General features: G+C 45.7%; 1 protein-coding gene across 1 annotated transcript in view; it reads right to left on the minus strand.

Annotated features, from left to right (window-relative positions):
* Nucleotides 1-20,770, minus strand: part of TRPM2 (transient receptor potential cation channel subfamily M member 2) — a 1,329,765-nt gene that overhangs the window by 369,464 nt on the left and 939,531 nt on the right. The window contains exons 28-29 of the mRNA XM_069733764.1: nt 18,981-19,057; nt 18,793-18,894 (exon numbers count right to left, since the gene is read on the minus strand). Coding sequence (XP_069589865.1) covers nt 18,793-18,894; nt 18,981-19,057 — 179 coding nt within the window. The remainder of the gene's footprint in view (nt 1-18,792; nt 18,895-18,980; nt 19,058-20,770) is intronic.

The following is a 20,770-nucleotide window of genomic DNA, read 5'->3' on the forward strand; positions in this document are numbered from 1 at the left end:
CCTGAAGCCATGGCTGGTCTCTGTAGGGTGGGCAAATCCTGCTGCCGTGCTGCCAAGCGCCTCGACGCGCGTTTCGCCCGATGAGCTTCGTCAGGAGGCGTGGCTAGTGCGGCAGAAGGAGTTCTCTATATAGTGCGTATAACAATAAGGAACCGGTGTGTGGCAATTAGTTGATGTCATAGAGCAGGTGTTATTTTAAATGCCGCTATGCGTACTCGGTGGTTATCTAATAGCGGCTGCAGGGAAGGAGCTGACTATTGCGAGATACAGATTGAAGGACCTTTGGGAAACTCCACCAATAGTATTACTCCCAAACGGTCACATGGTGTAATCACGTGACCGGTAAGAGTATCCGTGGTGCACAAAAGGACCTGGCAGTTTTATAAGCCAATAAAATTGTACGATTGTGATCGCATAAGGTTCTTTTAAAATACATAATAATAAGTATTTACACCAATCGGCGCATATTAGCACTGTGATATCGTGCTCCCGCAGACTCGGCACTGACATCAAGCCCCGCAGACAACCAGAGGGAAGAACATATATATGTCGTCCCCGTGGGAACTACGGAAGCCGGATGCCGCGACGAGGGTCGGACCACGACAGCGCACATGAGCAATGCGTCTGGGTGAAAAGAAAAGGTAAGTAATTAAGTAATAATATACATTTAATAAAATAACCTGTATTGGATACTATAATTAAACAATAATAAATAAATAATAATAGTATTACAAAATATTTATAAAGTTTTAAACAGACAAACAGAATGCTGGATTCAACAGTCAGTTTAGTATAATCTCCACAGTGTTCGAACATAGATCTTGTTGTTCGGACACAGTTCTTCCAAATATATATAATGTCCATATAGATGACTCTATAGTCGCACGATAGCTTAAAAGGTATGTGTTTCAGTTCTGAAAGGGCTATGGCAGCCATAAAATTTCTTCCATTATCACTGACTACCTTGTCTGCCTCAAGATGTACACTGCCCAGCCATGACTGAGTTTGTTGCTGCAAGTACTTGGCCAGTACTTCCGCGGTGTGTCTGTTGTCGCCCAAACACTTCATTTCTAACACAGCCTGCTGACGCTTACCACTAGCTGTTTGAATGGGACACCTTGTGTGCAACACTGGCAACTGCAGATGGAGTGGTCATGCGACTGTGCTCTGTGGACGAGCTTTCGCTTCTGGAGGAGGAGGAGGGGTGGTAAATGCTTACAGCCTACTGTTTCCAAGACCGTGGGTTAGGCAGAACTGTCTCACTATGGCTGTCCCCTGTGGACCCTGCATCCACCACATTAATCCAGTGTGCCGTGATGGACACGTAACGTCCCTGGCCATGCCTACTGGTCCATGCATCTGTTGTGAGGTGTACCTTTTTACTGACTGATTGCCTCAGTGCATGGACAATGCGGTCTTTGACATGCTGGTGGAGGGCTGGGATGGCATTTCTCGCAAAGGAGTGTCGACTGGATAGGTCATAGCGTGGTACTGCGTAGGCCATCAGGGCTTTGAAGGCTTCGCTTTCAACCAACCGGTAAGGCATCATCTCTAATGAGATTAGTCTAGCAATGTGGGCGTTCAAACCCTGTGTATGCGGATGAGAGGATGAGTGCTTTCTTTTCCTAACGAGAGTCTCTTGTAGGGTGAGCTGGACTGGAGAGCTGCATATGGTGGAACTAGCGGGAGTGTTTGTGGACATGGCAGATTGAGAGAGGGTTGGTGATGGTATTCTTGATGTTGGCCTACATACAGTGTTTCCTACCAAGAACCTTGTGATTCCCTGACTGCTTTGGCCTTGCGACGATACCTCCACATTTGCTGCTGGTGGTGTCCTAACCAGTGGGCTTAAAATGAGGGAAGCAATGTAGCGTTGCTGACTACCTTCATTCTGAGCAGGTGCACCAACGGTACGGGACATTTGGTAGTTAGTCCAGGCTTGCAAGTGCATGCTGGTTAAATGTCTAAGCATGCACGTTGTATTTAAATTTGGGAGATTCTTCCCTCTGCTAAAGGTCTTTGAGCACTTCTTACAGATAACTTTGCACTGATCATTTGGATATTGGTTAAAAAATTCCCACACTGCACTGCACACTACCTTTTCAGGCATTGCACGCTGTGCTACTTTCACCGGATGGCCACGCTGTCCTAAAACTGTTTTTGTTTTTGACAAACGTTTTTGGCCAGATACGGGCCTGCCAGATCAAAGCTGTTGCGATGTAGATGGCTGCTGCAGATCATCCTCCTCCGCTTCAGAGCTACTGGCAGCGGCACCCGCTTCCCCCAATGGTTGCCAATCTGGGTCAACAACTGGGTCATCTATCACCTCCTCTTCAATGTCATGTGCACCTTCCTCTGTGTCACCGTGTAAGGTGCTATAGTGTCGGGACGGGGCACCATAGTCTCATCAGGGTCAGATTCTGGCTCAGTACACTGCGAGGGCAATGTAGTTATCTGAGTCAATGGAACAGCATAATAATGTAGCTGTGGCTGAGCATCAGTGCACTCCATGTCCGATTCATCTTGTAATGGGCTGTTAACAATTTCCCTTTCTAACCCAAGCACGGTATGTGTAAAGAGCTACATGGAGTAAACTGTAGTGTCGCCTGCTAGATCCTTCACTTTTGGTTTGGTTGAAGGACACAATGAAGCGACTTGTTCCTGATTGGGAGCATCCACTGACGACTCGCTGCTTTTATATATGGAACTTTCTGAAGAGGAGGCAAAAGAGCTAGAGGCTGAGTCAGCAAGGAAAGCCAAAACTTTTTCCTGCTGCTCCGGCTTTAAAAGCCGTTTTCCTACTCCCAGATAAGGGAGCCTTCGAGGTCTTGTGTAGCCAGATGATGATGCTGGCTCAACACCTCGAGCCTTAGGTGCAATGTTGCTTTTCCCACTACCACCAGATGCTCCACCACCACCACCATCATTACCAGCTGGCAATGACTGCCCACGGCTTCTTCCACCAGACTTCCTCATTTTTGGGAAAATCTAACCAAAATAACAACCGTTATATGGTACTGTAAAACAAGGTAGAAGGTGTATACAGTATAAACTTGTTGAGAATTTAAATCTCCCTTTTTTTTGGGAGACTGAACCAAAACTCAGGTCCAGTGTATAACACTACACAATGTAAGTGGCAGAACGTGGCTGGCTGATGTACGACAAACTAACAGAACTGACATAGATTTACTTTGTGACAATTTAAATCTTCCTTTTTTTGGGGGAGACTGCACCAAAACTCAGGCCCAGTGTATAACACTACACAATGTAAGTGGCAGAACGTGGCTGGCTGATGTACAACAAACTAACAGAACTGACGTAGATCCACTTTGTGACAATTTGAATCTCCCTTTTTTGGGGGAGAGAATGCACCAAAACTCAGGCCCAGTCTATAACACTACACAATGTAAGTGGCAGAACGTGGTTGGATTATATATGAAAAAATGCAAGGACTGTAGTATAATTTCAATCTCCCTACAATGATCTCAGGACAAGTATGGCAGCAATAAAAAGGACTGCTGCACACAAAAGTGTGGACAAAGAAACAAGATATCTGTGCAGAAAGGAGCAACAGGATTTTTGCTTTTAAAAAAGCAGTTGGTTTGCACAGCGGCGTACAAACAGCAATTCAGCTATCAGGGAGCCTTATAAGGCAGCCTAATAAGCTACAGAGCTGATGCACAAAAATATAAACTCCACTTTCCCTGCAAACAAATGGTGGTGTTGGACAGTGGAAATCGCCACAGCACAAGCAGTTTCGGGGCTTAATCTTCCCTCCCTAACTCTATCCCTTCTTCTGATGCAGCTGCAGCAACCTCTCCCTATGGTACGATCGGCAGAAGTAAGATGGCGGTTGGCGTGCACGCCCCTTTATAGCCCCTGTGACGCAGCAGAAAGCAAGCCAATCACTGTCATGCCCTTCTCTAAGATGGTGGGGACCGAGACCTATGTCATCACTCTGCCCACACTCTGCGTCCTCCTTCATTCGCTGAAAAATGGCGCTGAAAGCGTCATACGAAACGCGACTTTGGTGCGGAGATCGCCGACCTCATGGCCCGATCCCACACTAGGATCGGGTCGGGTTTCATGAATTTGTCCGATCTGATTCGCTCAACCCTACTTCCATATCCTTGATCATTTTTGTCAATGAGTTCTATTTTAACCTCATCTGTTCAGAGGACTTGTTCACAAAATGCATCAGGCTTGTTGATATTATTTCACATACTGTAGATGGTGAATTTTATGGTGAGGATCCAAGAGAGGTTTTCTTCTGATGACTCTTCCATGAAGGCCATATTTTTGCATTTGTCTCTGAACAACTGAACTCCAGAGTCTCCTAAATCTTGCTGAAGGTCTTTTGCAGTCAAGTGGGGGTTCTGATTTCTCTCTAGCAACTCTACAAGCAGCTCTGACTGAAATGTTGTTTGGTCTCATAGACCTTATTGTGACCTCCACTGTTCTTGTTATCTGCCATTTCTTAATTACATTTCAAACTGAGGAAGGGGCAAATTGAAAACGCTTTGCCATCTTATTAAATTTGTCTCCTGCGTTGTGGGCCTCTAGCATTTTCATTTAAAGAGTGCTAGGCAGCTGCTTAGAAAAACCCATGGCTTTTTTTGGCACAAGGATAGAGGAGGCTTGGTTTTTATAAAGCTGGGAAATTTGCATCATGCGGTCTTTCCTAAAAATTATAGTAAACAAGCCATAACCCTAGCAAGATAATTAGGGCTGAAACCTTGGTCAAGGTTATCTGAGCACACAAATCTCCAAAATTTTTAATAGGCCTATTTTCCTTAAAGTAATTTTTAAAAGGTAAAAAATGAAAACTTATATATTTTGGCCTAAAATACAAAGGAAATGTGTCATCTTTAGTCCTTGCAGAGATCATTTCATCTTCAACTTGCTTATCCATTCACAATAACAGTAATTTTGACCAGGAGTCCCCAAACGTTTACATGCCACTGACCACTGTATAGCATAAAGTTTTTTTTCTCTCTAATTTGAGTGTAGTGTAAAGTAGGGTCAGAATCTACAGAAACTATCATTCCTTCTATCACTTACTGAGCTGCTTGGCACAGTTTTGATAAATCCGCTTTATCTACTTCCGATTTACTAGTTCTCTGAATACTGAGCACTGTATAAGGCTGGTTTCACATTGGCGTTTTTTGGCGCTGCGTTTTAGCGCAAAAAAAGCATGCGTTTTTTTCCCTATATTTAACATTAAAAACGCATGTGGTTTTTTTGTATGCGTTTTGCCGCGTTTGACGACGCATGCGTTGTTTCTCTGCTTGCTTTTTGTTGCAGAAATGCAACATGTAGTAATTTCTAGAGGCATTTTTTTGCAGCAAAAAAAGTATTGCTGTCTATGTAAACGCATGCGTTTTTAGCACATGCATTTGGTTGCGTTTTTAAACACATGCGTTTCCATAGAAAAAAACAAGACTACACACTGATAAGCCACCCCCCACCATCAAGGTGATAAAGGGATCCAAACCCTAACCCTAATCCTAACCCTAACCCCCCACCATCAAGGTGATAAAGGGATCCTAACCCTAACCCTAATCCTAACCCTAACCCCCCACCATCAAGGTGATAAAGGGATCCTAACCCTAACCCTAATCCTAACCCTAACCCCTCACCATCAAGGTGATAAAGGGATCCTAACCCTAACCCTAGGGATCCAAACCCTAACCCTAACCTCCCACTATCAAGGTGATAAAGTGATCCTAACCCTAACCCTAACCCTAGGGATCCAAACCCTAACCCCCCACCATCAAGGTGATAAAGGGATCCTAACCCTAACCCTAACCCCCCACCATCAAGGTGATAAAGGGATCCTAACCCTAATCCTAACCCTAATCCTAACCCTAACCCCCCACCATCAAGGTGATAAAGGGATCCTAACCCTAACCCTAGGGATCCAAACCCTAACCCCCCACCATCAAGGTGATAAAGGGATCCTAACCCTAACCCTAACCCTAGCTATTTCTAGTGGGTTTTCTAGTTGATTTTGATGATTGGCAGCTGTCACACACTTCTCATCATGCGTTTCAAAAACGCAAACGCAGGAAAAAACGCATGTAAACGCGTCAAAACACCGCATTTTTTTACCGCATACGAAAACGCATGCGTCTAAAAAACGCAGCGTTTGCACGCGTTTACATGTGTTTTTTTCACCACCTGCGTTTGCGTTTTTAACGCTGCGTTTTTAAATGCAAATGTGAAACTAGCCTAAGCCAGCCAACAGCACTGATTGATAGCTTTCTTTGACTCTGCACTGACAAAAAGCTACTAATCTCTGGTGGGACAGTGATAGAGCAGGAAGTAACTATGCATTGATAATCTTGTGCTGTTAAAATACTGATTTTATTGAAAGACAGCTCAGTAAGTGACACATAATTGGAATCAAGGTATCTGCCCATACATTGTGTTGCTCTCAAATTAGCAAAAATATTCTCATGGATTCTCTTTAAAATGTATTGTAAAACAAGGATCATGTATATCGCTACTAATAATATTAGTATGGGTATACGTTCATATCCTGGTTGCTTATTTATCACACTTTGTCCTAATATCATGATCAGAAACTGTGGTTGTGGCTTTTGGAGTCTATTAAAAGACTCTTTATTATACCATTGCTATATAAGCTTTTATACATATAAGCTCGTATGTCATAGGTGATTACTAAGTTCACCTGGATGCATGTGTCATTTACCTTATTTTGACACATTATATAAGACCACAATATACATGTATATGTGTGATTGAATGATACATTACTTATATGTTATATATTTTGTATATTTCTTCTGTGACGTGAGTTTTTTATGGACGTTATAGTGCAGTAGATTTAGTTTAACTTCTTTATACACGTTTATTCACCTTTCTTGTCCTGTTATGTCCCATTTGTGTTTATTTTATTTTAGGAAACTCCTGCTGTTATATATTTGTATATGTTTTTCTACATGTTTTTAAATATGTTTAATAAAGATGTATTTTAGCCCTGTTAGGGCTAGCGGAACGCACCGAGTAAATAGAGATGTTTTATTGATATTGGTGCGTTCGCAGCCCGGGGTCCACCGTGCAGGAGTACCTGCTGCTAGCAAACGGCGGAGCTATATGGCGGTATAGACTAACTCAGTTAATTCACTGAGTAGCCGTGAAAGGAAAGCACTGTGCCCTGTTAGACTCCACAGAGGCACAGGCTAACTGCCCAAACAGAGAGCAGTAAGTGGTCACGCAATTACACAAAACTCCTCGCCGGAGGAGCCAGCATTCTAGGGGCTTATTTCAGCCGGGTCCCTGAACACACCCACATGTGACCACACTGGCGCAAAGCACATAACTTTAGACAATACTAGCGCATGCCGTGCGGCCATGCGAGCCTTAAATAGCTGCAGCACAACTAGGACCTGTGAAAGAAGGACCAATGGAATTGCTGCAGCACCTGAGCACGTGACCCTAGACCTCCACTGAGAGATACTGCCCTAGGCATGCTCAGTGTGCAAAGCAGAACTAGTCCTAGTACCTGCAGGACCTTCCGTGAGAAGGACCAATGGGAGTCACTGCAGTACCTGAGCATGTGACCCTAGACCTCCACTGAGAGATCTTGCCCTGGGCATGCTCAGTGTGTGTAAATAGGGACTTAGCCCCAGAGAAGCCTGCTCGCTGCAGATCAGTTCAGGGTACAATAGGAGAGCCAGAAGAGGCAGTAGTAACCCTATGCACAGAATCAGCCTCAGCGAGACGCTCGGAGCGACGTCTCCGCTGAGCAGACCCCACTGCGGCTGATGCAGAATGGGAGACCGCAGCAGACACCGATCGAGATTCCCCCTGTGCAGCAGAGGAAACTCGACTCCTAACATTACCCCCGCTCCTAGGGCCCCCCTCCTTGAGCCTCGTTACGCTCTAAAGCTGCGATAAGCAGCGGAGCCCGAATGTGCTCCACAGGCTCCCAGGTTCTATCCTCTGAGCCGTGACCCTTCCAGTCCACCAGATAAAATTTCTTGCCACGTACCACCTTGCGCCCCACGATAGCATTCACCTCAAACTCATCCGTGGATGAACCCGATGTCCCGGCAGAAGACTCAGAAAACCGGGACAAATGAACGGGCTTTAAGAGGGAAACGTGAAAAGTATCGGTGATACCAAGGCGTGGAGGAATAGCCAAACGGTAGACAACAGGGTTGACCTGTTCCAGAACCTTAAACGGGCCAATGTATCGAGGAGTAAACTTAGTGGACTCAACTCGCAGCCTGATGTTACGGGCGTAGTGCCACACTAAGTCGCCAGGAGCAAAGATCGGAGCGGGGCGCCGGTGTGTATCAGCCGAAACCCTCATTCTCTCCTTGGAGGCCCGGATGGCATCCTGTGTGCGGTCCCAGATGTCACGTGCCTCCACCGCCCAGTCTGCCACCCTAGAATCGGTGGATGACACGGGCATGGGCACAGGGACACGCGGATGCTGGCCGTAATTAAGGAGAAAAGGAGTTTGACCAGTGGAATCGGCTACGGCGTTGTTCAGGGCAAATTCCGCCCAAGGTAGCAAAGATGCCCAGTCATCCTGCCTAGCAGAGACGAAATGTCGCAAATATGTCACCAGAGTCTGGTTGGTTCTCTCCACCAACCCATTCGTCTCGGGATGGTATGCAGAGGAGAGGTTCAACTCTATGCTGAGTAAACGGCAGAGCTCTCTCCAAAACCGAGACGCGAACTGGGGACCCCGATCGCTGACAATCTTATCATGCATACCATGTAATCGGAAAATGTGCTTAATGAACAACACCGCCAAGGCCCGTGCAGAAGGTAACCGAGGAAGCGGCACCAAATGCACCATCTTAGAGAAATGGTCGGTGACAACCCAAATAACGGAGCAGCCACGCGGCTTGGGTAAGCCCACCACAAAGTCCATCCCGACCATCTCCCAGGACCTGTCTGCCACTGGTAGAGGGTAAAGCAACCCAGCAGGCCGTTGCCGAGGAGACCGATTCTGGACGCAAGAAACGCACGCCTGAATATAGTCCCTGACATCTCGGGCCATATGCGGCCACCAGTATGTTCTCGCCAAAAGCTCAGATGTCCTCTTGGTCCCAAAATGCCCACCCACTCTGGAGGAGTGAGCCCAAGAGAGAACCTCCGGTCGCAAGTTAGCTGGCACGAAAGTCTTGCCCGGGGGCACAGACTCTAGCGAAACCGGAGCTACAGTTCTCAGGCTCTCAGAAGGGACAATAAGCCGAGGCTCCTCCTCCTCCTCCTCAGAAGACACTACGGAGCGGGAGAGAGCGTCGGCACGAACGTTCTTCTCCCCGGAGAGAAAATGGAGAGTAAAATGGAACCGGGAGAAGAACAGGGACCATCTAGCCTGGCGAGAATTCAGCCGCTGGGCCGTCTGTATATACACCAAGTTCTTGTGGTCAGTGAAGACTTGAAAGGGAAAGCGAGCTCCCTCCAAGAGGTGTCTCCACTCTGAAAAAGCCAACTTCATGGCTAGCAACTCCCTGTCCCCGATGGAATAATTCCTCTCAGCTGGTGTGAAGGTCTTGGAGAAGAAGCAAGGATGCTTCCGACCTTGAGCATCCTTTTGGAAAAGGACTGCTCCAGCACCAACGGATGAGGCATCCACCTCCAAGATAAATGGTTTATCTACATCGGGGCGATGTAGGATGGGAATGCTAGTGAAGTGTGACTTGATCGAGAGAAAGGCTTTGGAGACCTCCTCTGACCACAACTTGTGATTTGCTCCCTTCTTGGTGAGGGCAACCAAGGGAGCTACCAAAGTTGAGAAGTGTGGAATGAACTGGCAATAGTAATTAATGAACCCCATAAAGCGCTGCACCGCTTTAAGAGAATGGGGTTCCTGCCAGTCCATTACAGCCTGTAGCTTGGCAGGATCCATAGCCAAACCCTGGGCAGAGATGATATAACCAAGGAAAGGCAAGGACAGGGCAGCACGGTGGCGCAGTGGTTAGCACTGCAGCCTTGCAGCGCTGGGGTCCTGGGTTCTAATCCCACCCAGGACAACATCTGCAAAGAGTTTGTATGTTCTCTCCGTGTTTGCGTGGGTTTCCTCCGGGCACTCCGGTTTCCTCCCACATTCCAAAGACATACAGATAGGGATTCTAGATTGTGAGCCCCATCGGGGACAGTGATGATAATGTGTGCAACCTGTAAAGCGCTGCGGAACATGTTAGCACTATATAAAAATAAAGATTATTATTATTATTATAAGGACTCCTGCTCAAACACACACTTCTCCAACTTGGCGTAGAGGGAGTTTGCCCGTAAGAGGTCGGAGACTTTGCGAACATCTCTCCGATGGGAGTGAATATCTGGAGAGTAGATGAGAATATCATCCAGATAGACTACAACCGAGGTGGTGAGCATATCCCGGAAGATGTCGTTCACAAAGTCTTGGAAAACGGCTGGGGCATTACAGAGCCCGAAGGGCATCACCGGATATTCATAGTGCCCATCCCTGGTGTTAAAAGCCGTCTTCCATTCATCCCCCTCACGGATGCCCGAAGGGCATCACCGGATATTCATAGTGCCCATCCCTGGTGTTAAAAGCCGTCTTCCATTCATCCCCCTCACGGATGCGAATCAGGTTGTAAGCACCCCACAGATCTAACTTTGTAAATACCCTTGCTCCCCATAGCCTATAAAAAGCTCAGATATCAGGGGTAATGGGTACTTGTTCTTAACGGTGATAGCGTTAAGACCCCTGTAGTCTATGCATGGACGTAAGTCTCCAGTCTTCTTCTGTACGATGAAGAACCCAGCCCCTGCCGGTGACACTGACTTCCTAATGAATCCTCTTGCCAGATTCTCTTGGATGTACTGAGACATTGCCTCAGTCTCCGGGAGAGATAATGGATAGACTCGACCCCGGGGAGGCTCAGCACCAGGCAAGAGGTCAATAGGACAGTCATAGGGGCGGTGAGGCGGAAGGGTCTCCGCAGCTCTTTTGGAGAACACGTCTGCATAGGGCCAATAGTGCTTGGGGAGAGAGGAAAGATCTGCGGGTACCTGTGTAGTAGCAACCTGAACGCACTCCCTCTGACATCTACCCTCACAGGATTTACTCCATCCCAAAATTCTCCCAGAGGACCACTCAATATGAGGAGAATGGTAGCGAAGCCATGGTATCCCCAACAGGACCTCATCAATTCCCTCAGGAATGACTAATAGGGAGATTATCTCCTGATGTGATGGAGACACAGAAAGCGTGAAAGGAATGGTTTGGTGGGTAATCTGTGAAGATAGTGTTGACCCATTTACCACTCGAACGGTTACTGGCTTGGCGAGCATCACCAAGGGTATTGCGTGACGCTGGGCAAAAGCGGAAGACATAAAGTTACCCTCTGCCCCAGAATCCATGCATAGCTCGACCATAAGAGTGGATGGGCCTATGGTAATTGTCCCCTTGAAGGACAACTTTGAGGCAAACGTCGCCATGTCTAGTGTACCTCCTCCAACTGCCACTAGACGCTGACGTTTCCCCGACCGCTGAGGACCCTTGGAGGCAAGATGTCCTGACTGCTGGCAAACATGACGGACCTTATGTGCACGGGCGGACTGAGACTTGGATCCTGCTCGTGTCACCTCTAAGGCCTCATGTGACTCGGATGCCTGGACTGGAGATTCCAAAGGTTTGGCGAAGGTGGGAGCCAGCCAAAACCTCTGCCTACACTGGGCTCGCTCCAACCTCCGCTCGTTAAAACGGAGGTCAATACGAGTAGAGACAGTTATTAACTCCTCCAGTGTGGCAGGAATCTCCCTAGTGGCCAGAGCGTCCTTAACGTGGTCAGCCAGGCCCCTCCAAAATATGGGGATGAGGGCTTTATCCGACCACTCCAGCTCGGAAGCTAAAGTATGGAAGTGGATGGAAAAATGGCTGACCAAGGACTCACCCTGAGTTTATGCCAGTAGTTGGAGCGCTGTGTCATGGGTGGCTTGAGGTCCTATAAGGACCTTTTTCAGAGTGCTCAGGAACAACGGAGCACTCTGCACCACATGATCACCATGCTCCCACAGCGGCGTAGCCCACTCCAACGCCCTGTCCGACAAGAGAGACACAATAAATCCCACCTTAGCCCGCTCTGTAGGAAAACGTGCAGCCAGGAGCTCGAGGTGAATAGAGCACTGACTCACGAATCCCCTACAAGTTTTGCTATCTCCAGAAAATTTTTCTGGCAGCGGGAGGCGAGATAATGTCGGAACAGGGGTGGCAGTGGACAAGGTTGCTGCTGCCACGCTAGCAGCCTGTACAGCAACTGCGGTAACATCCACAGCTGAGGTTGAGCTTTCGAGAGCCGCCAACCTACCCTCCAGCTGCTGGATATACCGCAAAGATTGCTGAATGTCCGCCATTTGCTAGCCAGACCCTGGCGCTAGTTTTCTGTTAGGGCTAGCGGAACGCACCAAGTAAATAGAGATGTTTTATTGATATTGGTGCGTTCGCAGCCCGGGGTCCACCGTGCAGGAGTACCTGCTGCTAGAAAACGGCGGAGCTATATGGCGGTATAGACTAACTCCGTTAATTCACTGAGTAGCCGTGAAAGGAAAGCACTGTGCCCTGTTAGACTCCACAGAGGCACAGGCTAACTGCCCAAACAGAGAGCAGTAAGTGGTCACGCAATTACACAAAACTCCTCGCCGGAGGAGCCAGCATTCTAGGGGCTTATTTCAGCCGGGTCCCTGAATACACACAGACTCAATCTCCTCGCCGGAGGAGCCAGCATTCTAGGGGCTTATTTCAGCCGGGTCCCTGAACACACTCACATGTGACCACACTGGCGCAAAGCACATAACTTTAGACAATACTAGCGCATGGCTGTGCGGCCATGCGAGCCTTAAATAGCTGCAGCACGTCTAGGACCTGTGAAAGAAGGACCAATGGAATTGCTGCAGCACCTGAGCACGTGACCCTAGACCTCCACTGAGAGATCCTGCCCTGAGCATGCTCAGTGTGCAAAGCAGAACTAGTCCTAGTACCTGCAGGACCTTCCGTGAGAAGGACCAATGGGAGTCGCTGCAGTACCTGAGCATGTGACCCTAGACCTCCACTGAGAGATCTTGACCTAGGCATGCTCAGTGTGTGTAAATAGGGACTTAACCCCAGAGAAGCCTGCTCGCTGCAGATCAGTGCAGGGTACAATAGGAGAGCCAGAAGAGGCAGTAGTGACCCTATGCACAGAATCAGCCTCAGCGAGACACTGGGAGCGACGTCTCCGCTGAGCAGACCCCACTGCGGCCGATGCAGAATGGGAGACCGCAGCAGACACGGATCGAGATTCCCCCTGTGCAGCAGAGGAAACTCGACTCCTAACAAGCCCTTTCTCAAAAAAGCTTAATTTATCTTAACATTGGTTATTAATAATATTAACCAAAATAAATGTCTTCTGTCATGACAAAGTATAATCCTGCTACCGTAGCAATATTAAGTTAATTTTTTTTTTTTATAAATTTCTCATCTTGAATGTTCCTATCATGCTATTTGGCTTAAATGGATATTCATCTTCTTTTTGTTAATCTGACAAATTGATGATTCCGTAATGTACAGCTTGATTATTGCTGACCACAAGCTTATAATTCATATTGAAATTGATTAAAAAAAGGAGTGTTCAGATGATGTAAAAGTGAATAGAAAATAATGTATTGCTCAATTATTTTAACAAAATATCCAGCAAATAATATATTATGGTATTCAATTATAATGTTTTAAATGTAAACCAACAAACCTGGAAACTAACAAACTGGTATTTCTTTACACTCTTCGATTCCAGCACTCTGCCTATGTTACGTAAACAGGTGCTTCTAATAAAATTAGAAGATTATCAAAGTTATTTTATTTCAGTTCTTCAATGCAAAAAGTGAAACTCATATTATATAGCGTCGTTACAAACAGAGTGATCTATTTCAAGTGTTTATTTCTGTTAATGTTGATGATTATGGCTTACAGCCAATGAAAACCCAAAAGTCATTATCTCAGTAAATTAGAATAATTAACAAAAACACCTGCAAAGGCTTCCTAAGCATTTAAAAAGGTCCATTAGTCTGTTTCAGTAGGCTCCACAATCATGGGGAAGACTGCTGACTTGACAGATGTCCAGAAGGCTGTCTTTGACACACTCCACAAGGAGGGTAAGCCACAATAATTGCTAAAGAAGCTGGCTGTTCACAGAGTGCTGTATCCAAGCATAGTAATGGAAAGTTGAGCGACAGGAGAAAGTATGGCAGAAAATAGTGCACAAGCAACCGGGAAAACTGCAGCCTTGAAAAAAATTGTTAAGAAAAGTCAATTCAAAAATTTAAGGATATTCACAAGGAGTGGACTGCTGCTGGAGTCATTGCTTCAAGAGCCACCACACACAGATGTATCCAGGACATGGTCTACAAGTGTCACATTCCTTATGTCAAGCCACTCATGACCAATAGGCAATGTCAGAAGCGTCTTACCTGGACCAAGGAGAAAAAGAACTGGACTATTGCTCAGTGGTCCAACATGTTGTATTCAGATTAAAGGAAATTTGGTATTTTATTTGGAAATCAAGGTCCCAGAGTCTGGAGGGAAAGTGGAGAGGCCACAATCCAAGCTGCTTGAGGTCTAGTGTGTGATTGTTTTGGGAGCCATGTCATCTGCTGGTGTAGGTCCACTGTGTTTTATCAAAGCCAAAGTCATCGCAGCCATCTATCAGGAAATTTTAGAGCACTTCATGCTTCCCTCTGCTGACAATCTTTTTGGAGAAGGAAATTTAATTCTCCAGCAGGACTTGGCACTTGTCCGTACTGCCAAAAGTACCAATACCTGGTTTACAGTTTCACTCTGCTTGATTGGCGAGAAAACTCGACTGACCGCAACCCCATAGAGAATCTATGGGGTATTGTCAAGAGGAAGATGAGAGACACAAGACCCCACAATTCAGATAAGCTGAACGCTGCTAACAAAGCAACCTGGGCTTCCATAGCACCTCAGCAGTGCCACAGGCTAATCTCCTACATGCCATGCTGCAGTGATGCAGTAATTGATGCAAAAGTAGCTCCGACCAAGTATTGAGTGCATTTACTAAACATACATTTCAGTAGGTCAACATTTCAGATTTTAAAATCATTTTTCAAGCTGTGTTATAAAGTATTCTAATTTACTGGGATAATGACTGTTAGGGCTAGCGGAACGCACTGAGTAAATATAGATGTTTATTATTATTGGTGAGTTTGCAGCCCGGGGTCCACCGTGCAGGAGGAACCTGCTGCTAGTGAATGGTGGCACTATGTGGCGGTATAGGCTAGCGCGGTTACTTCACAGAGTAGCCATGAAAGGAAAGCACTGCACCCTGTTACACTCACAGGAGCACAAGCTAACTGCAGAATGGATAGCAGTCAGTGGTCATGCAAGCACACAATCTCCTCACTGGAGGTGCCGGTATTCTAGGGGCTTATTTCAGCCGGGTCCCTGAATATAACCACACTTGCGCAAAGCACATAACTTGGATTGATACTAGCGCATGGCCGTGCGGTCATGCGAACCTTTTGTAGCTGCAGCAAGTACAGGACCTTCCCAGAAGGACCAATGGGAGGCTGTCACAGAAGTTGAGAACCTTCAGGACCTTCCTAGGGGACCAATGGGATTAGCTGCAGTATCTAAGCATGTGACTCTTTATCTCCAATGAGAGATCTTACCCTGGGCATGCTTAGAAGGGAAAAGCAGGACTTAGTCCCAAAAACGTATGCTCACCACTGCCCAGTACTGGCTACACTGGCAGAAACTGGAAAGGCAGCAGTAACCCTCTGCACAGAGTCAGACTGAGCGAGACGCTGAGACCGACGTCTCCGCTGAGCAGACTCCATTGCGGCAGCAGAAGAATGGGAGACTGCAGCGGAGATGTCCCGAGATTCCCCCTGTGCAGAGGCAGGAACTCGACCCCTAACATTACCCCCCCTCCTAGGGCCCCCTCCTTGGACCTCGCCACGCTCGAAGGCAGCAATGAGCTGCGCAGCCTGAATGTGCTCAGCAGGCACCCAGGACCTGTCCTCAGGACCATAACCCTTCCAGTCCACCAAATAAATTTTTTTGCCACATACCACCTTGCACCCCAAAATAGCGTTCAACTCGTAATTGTCTGTAGACGAACCCGATGTCCAGGCAGATGACTCGGAAAACCAGGACATGTATAAGGGTTTCAAGAATGACTCATGAAAGGTGTCGGTGATACCCAGGCATGGTGGAAGGGCTAAACGGTAGACCACAGGGTTAACCTGTTCGAGGACCTTGAAAGGGCCCAAATAGCGAGGTGCAAACTTAGTGGACTCAACTCGCAGCCTGATGTTACGGGCGGAGAGCCACACTAAGTCGCCAGGAGCAAAGGTCAGAGCATCCAGGAAGAGAGAAGCACTTTGCACCACACGATCATCACGCTCCCACAGCGGCATTGCCCACTCCAGCGCCCTGACAGACAAAAGGGATAAAATAAATCCCACTTTCGCCCGTTCCATAGGAAAACGTGCAGCCAGGAGCACTAGATGTATGGAGCACTGACTCAGGAATTCCCGACATAGCTTACTGTCACCAGCAAACTTGTCTGGAAGCGGGAGATGGGATAAAGTCGGATCCGGGGTGGCAGAGGACAAACTAGCTGCAGCTACACTCGCAGCCTGAACAGCGACTGCGGTAACATCCACAGCTGAGGTTGTGCGTTCTAGAGCCGCCAACCTACCCTCCAGCTGCTGGATGTACCGCTGTAGACGCTGATCGTCCACCATTTACTAGCCAGACCCTGGCGCTAGTATTTTGTTAGGGCTAGTGGAACGTGCCGAGTAAATATAGATGTTTATTATTATTGGTGCGTTTGCAGCCCGGGGTCCACCGTGCAGGAGGAACCTGCTGCTAGTGAATGGTGGCATTATTTGGTGGTATAGGCTAGCTCGGTTACTTCACAGAGTAGCTGTGAAAGGAAAGCACTGTGCCCTGTTAGACTCACAGGAGCACAAGCTAACTGCCGAACTGATAGCAGTCAGAGGTCATGCAAGCACACAATCTCCTCACTGGAGGTGCCGGTATTCTAGGGGCTTATTTTAGCCGGGTCCCTGAATACAATGACACAATCTCCTCACCGGAGGTGCCGGTATTTTAGGGGCTTATTTCAGCAAGGTCCCTGAATACAATCACACATAACCACACTGGCGCAAAGCACATAACTTGGATTGATACTAGCGCATGGCCGTGCAGTCATGCAAACCTTTTATAGCTGCATCAAGTACAGGACTTTCCCAGAAGGACCAATGGGAGGCTGCAGAAGTTGAGCACCTTCAGGACCTTCCTAGAGGACCAATGGGATTAGCTGCAGTATCTAAGCATCTGACCCTTGATCTCCAACGAGAGATCTTGCCCTGGGCATTCTCAGAAGGGGAAAAGCAGGACTTAGTCCCAAAAACGTCTGCTCGCCGCTGCCCAGTACTGGCTACAATGGCAGAAACTGGAAAGGCAACAGTAACCCTTTGCACAGAGTCAGACTTGAGCAAGACGCTGGGACCAAAAACTCCGCTGAGCAGACTCCACTGCGCAGGAGAAGAATGGGAGACCGAAGCGGAGATGGCCCGAGATTCCCCCTGTGCAGAGGCTGGAACTCGACCACTAACAATGACTTTTGGGTTTTCAGTGACTAAGCCATAATCATCAGCATTAACAGAAATAAACACTTTAAATAGATCGCTCTGTTTGCAATGATTCTATAAAATATATGAGTTTCAGTTTTTGTATTGAAGAACTGAAATAAATCACATTTTTGATGATATTCTAATTTTGTGAGAAGCTAATGTATATAGCTACATAGGTTGAAAAAAAGACAGGTTTATTAATATCAGCCTTTTGCCACCAATTATATATTGCTGTCCCTTTCTCTGCTGTTTGGGTAGAGGGTTGACATCATGTTGAAAACACTGCAGTGAATCATTGAGCTCAACACCTTGGGCTATTTACGTCAGCATAGTTGTTGAGCTAATGATTGACTGCAGCTCTGTTACCTTGATGTCACCACTCCAGCCAAACACAGTGACTTATACTGTGCCATGTTAGAGCATTGGAGCCAGGAAGGGTAAGAAAATCTCAACTTGTTTTTTCTAGGTAACTGAGATTATGGGAAAAATCTGTTTGAAACCGGAAAATCGTTTAAATAGATATTCTTTATTTTCAGCTGTAAATGAGTGAAAACAATTTGAAACTGAAGCTAATTATCTGAAAATCTTGTTTAAATAAACGTTCTTGCAGACTCCAAAGCAGGTGCCATGCATAGCTAGTTCTTATCATGTGTGTTACCCCCTTGACATTCATGACATTTTTGGGCTTAAATTAGGCTTTTTTCCCTTCGAATACAAGTATTTTTGGCTAAAAATCATAAGATTTAATTAGAAATCGTGGACAGTTTGGCTTCTATTTCCTTTATTTATTACTGTACATAGATGGCAGCAAAATTAATTTTCAGTCAAATCAATATGTAAGATTGCTAGATGCGATGTTTGTAACCCTTATCCCGCCTCTCCTGAATGATCTTCTAAATGGGTGTGCTCTCACTCTGCTATCCTCATAAAGCTGTATGGTTGCACGACCCCCAGATTCCTGCACCAGGACCTGTTATTCTCTGACTCTCATATGCAAGCTGAAAAACCATTTGGCAATGAAGATTTAAGTCTATTTTCCTACCAAACAGAACAAGCTTATGTAGTGAAATGAGAAAAGATCATGTCACAGAAATTATAAATTCTACTAAAACGTCAATAAACAAGCAGTCCTATACTTACAGTGGCAGTCCATCTTTTACCACATATGTAACACAGTAGCTTTGCCGATTTATGTTTCCATCAAAAGTGTTATATTTTATTTTTTCAAGGGTTTCTAGAGAGCTAAAAATAGAATATATAATATTTACATTATTTTCATTTTTATTGCAGTTTAAATAAATGAATATTTAAGAAATAGGTTGTCTTACTCAGTGTACGGATCATGAAACGACTTGTCTTTCCTAATAGCAGTATAAAATGGGGGATTATATATACTAAATTCCACCTATAAAAAAAGCACAGGCACATGTTTAGTCTTTTATTAATATTAGAAATAAATATATGTATGTACAGCGGGTACGGAAAGTAGAATCACAGATTCAGACACCTTTAAATTTTTCACGCTGTTTCATTTTTAATTAAAAAAAGTTCATTTTTGTCTCATTAATGAACACTCTATACCCCATCTTGACTGAAAAAAAAACAGAAATGTAGAAATTTCTTCAAATTTAATAGAAAAGAAAAACTGAAATATCACATGGTCATACGTATTCAGACTGTGTAGCATGTTGTCCCCTTAAAAGGTATAAGTTTAATCAAAAATTCTTTAAAAATACCACTTCCCAGTGAAACAGAAAAAAATATACAAATATGGATCTCTAATGTGCACCTCTCCTAATATAATAACCCTACACTTACCTACTGTCCCTTCCTAGCAGTGGAGGTTGGCACCCTGATAGATAATTTGACGCCCCCACTCCGCGGCGGCTGACACCTGCTAACCCTATTACAGACCTAACCAACTAAATGAGGGAAAACAATGAGCAATAAAAAGAGATGAAAGAAAGCGTAAGGTAAGAAAAATACATATAGGTGCACAAAAAATACCAATATAGCCCCCTTCTATATTGGAATCTCATGTAGGACGGTTCAAGCATTAGGAAAGGCAATTGAAGCGAACAAATCCATATGCTCGAAAAAATATCTACCAGTCCTACTGCACATTTCACAGGGATATACAGTGGGGCAAAAAAGTATTTAGTCAGTCAGCAATAGTGCAAGTTCCACCACTTGTATGTCTTCCATTTTCTAATTATTGCTCCCACTGTTGATTTCTTCACTCCAAGCTGGTTGGCTATTGCAGATTCAGTCTTCCCAGCCTGGTGCAGGGCTACAATTTTGTTTCTGGTGTCCTTTGACAGCTCTTTGGTCTTCACCATAGTGGAGTTTGGAGTCAGACTGTTTGAGGGTGTGCACAGGTGTCTTTTTATACTGATAACAAGTTTAAACAGGTGCCATTACTACAGGTAATGAGTGGAGGAAAGAGGAGACTCTTAAAGAAGAAGTTACAGGTCTGTGAGAGCCAGAAATCTTGATTGTTTGTTTCTGACCAAATACTTATTTTCCACTATAATATGCAAATAAAATGATAAAAAAACAGACAATGTGATTTTCTGGATTTTTTTTTCTCAGTTTGTCTCCCATAGTTGAGGTCTACCTATGATGTAAATTACAGACGCCTCTCATCTTTTTAAGTGGTGGAACTTGCACTATTGCTGACTGACTAAATACTTTTTTGCCCCACTGTAACTGTGTGCAAAAATAATGAGATAACCATAGAAGGAAAGACATATATTAACAAATGACCTGGTTCAGTCTAAAATATAAGATATAACATGTGTATGGTAACATACGTATTCAGACCCTTTGCTCAGACATTCATATTTAAGTCACATGCTTTCCATTTCATTGTGAACCTCCTTGAGATGGTTCTACTCCTTCATTGGAGTCCAGCTGTGTTTAATGAAACTGATAGGACTTCATTTGGAAAGGCCCACACCTGTCTATATAAGACCTCACAGTGCATGTCAGACCAAATGAGAATCATGAGGTCAAAGGAACTGGCCAAGGAGCTCAGAGACAAAATTGTGGCAAGCAGGCTCGGACTGGCCCACCGGGGAACCGGAGGATCCTCCGGTGGGCCCTGGCACTGACACCT

The sequence above is a fragment of the Ranitomeya imitator genome, chromosome 7, assembly GCF_032444005.1.
Source record: "Ranitomeya imitator isolate aRanImi1 chromosome 7, aRanImi1.pri, whole genome shotgun sequence".
Classification (NCBI taxonomy): domain Eukaryota; kingdom Metazoa; phylum Chordata; class Amphibia; order Anura; family Dendrobatidae; genus Ranitomeya; species Ranitomeya imitator.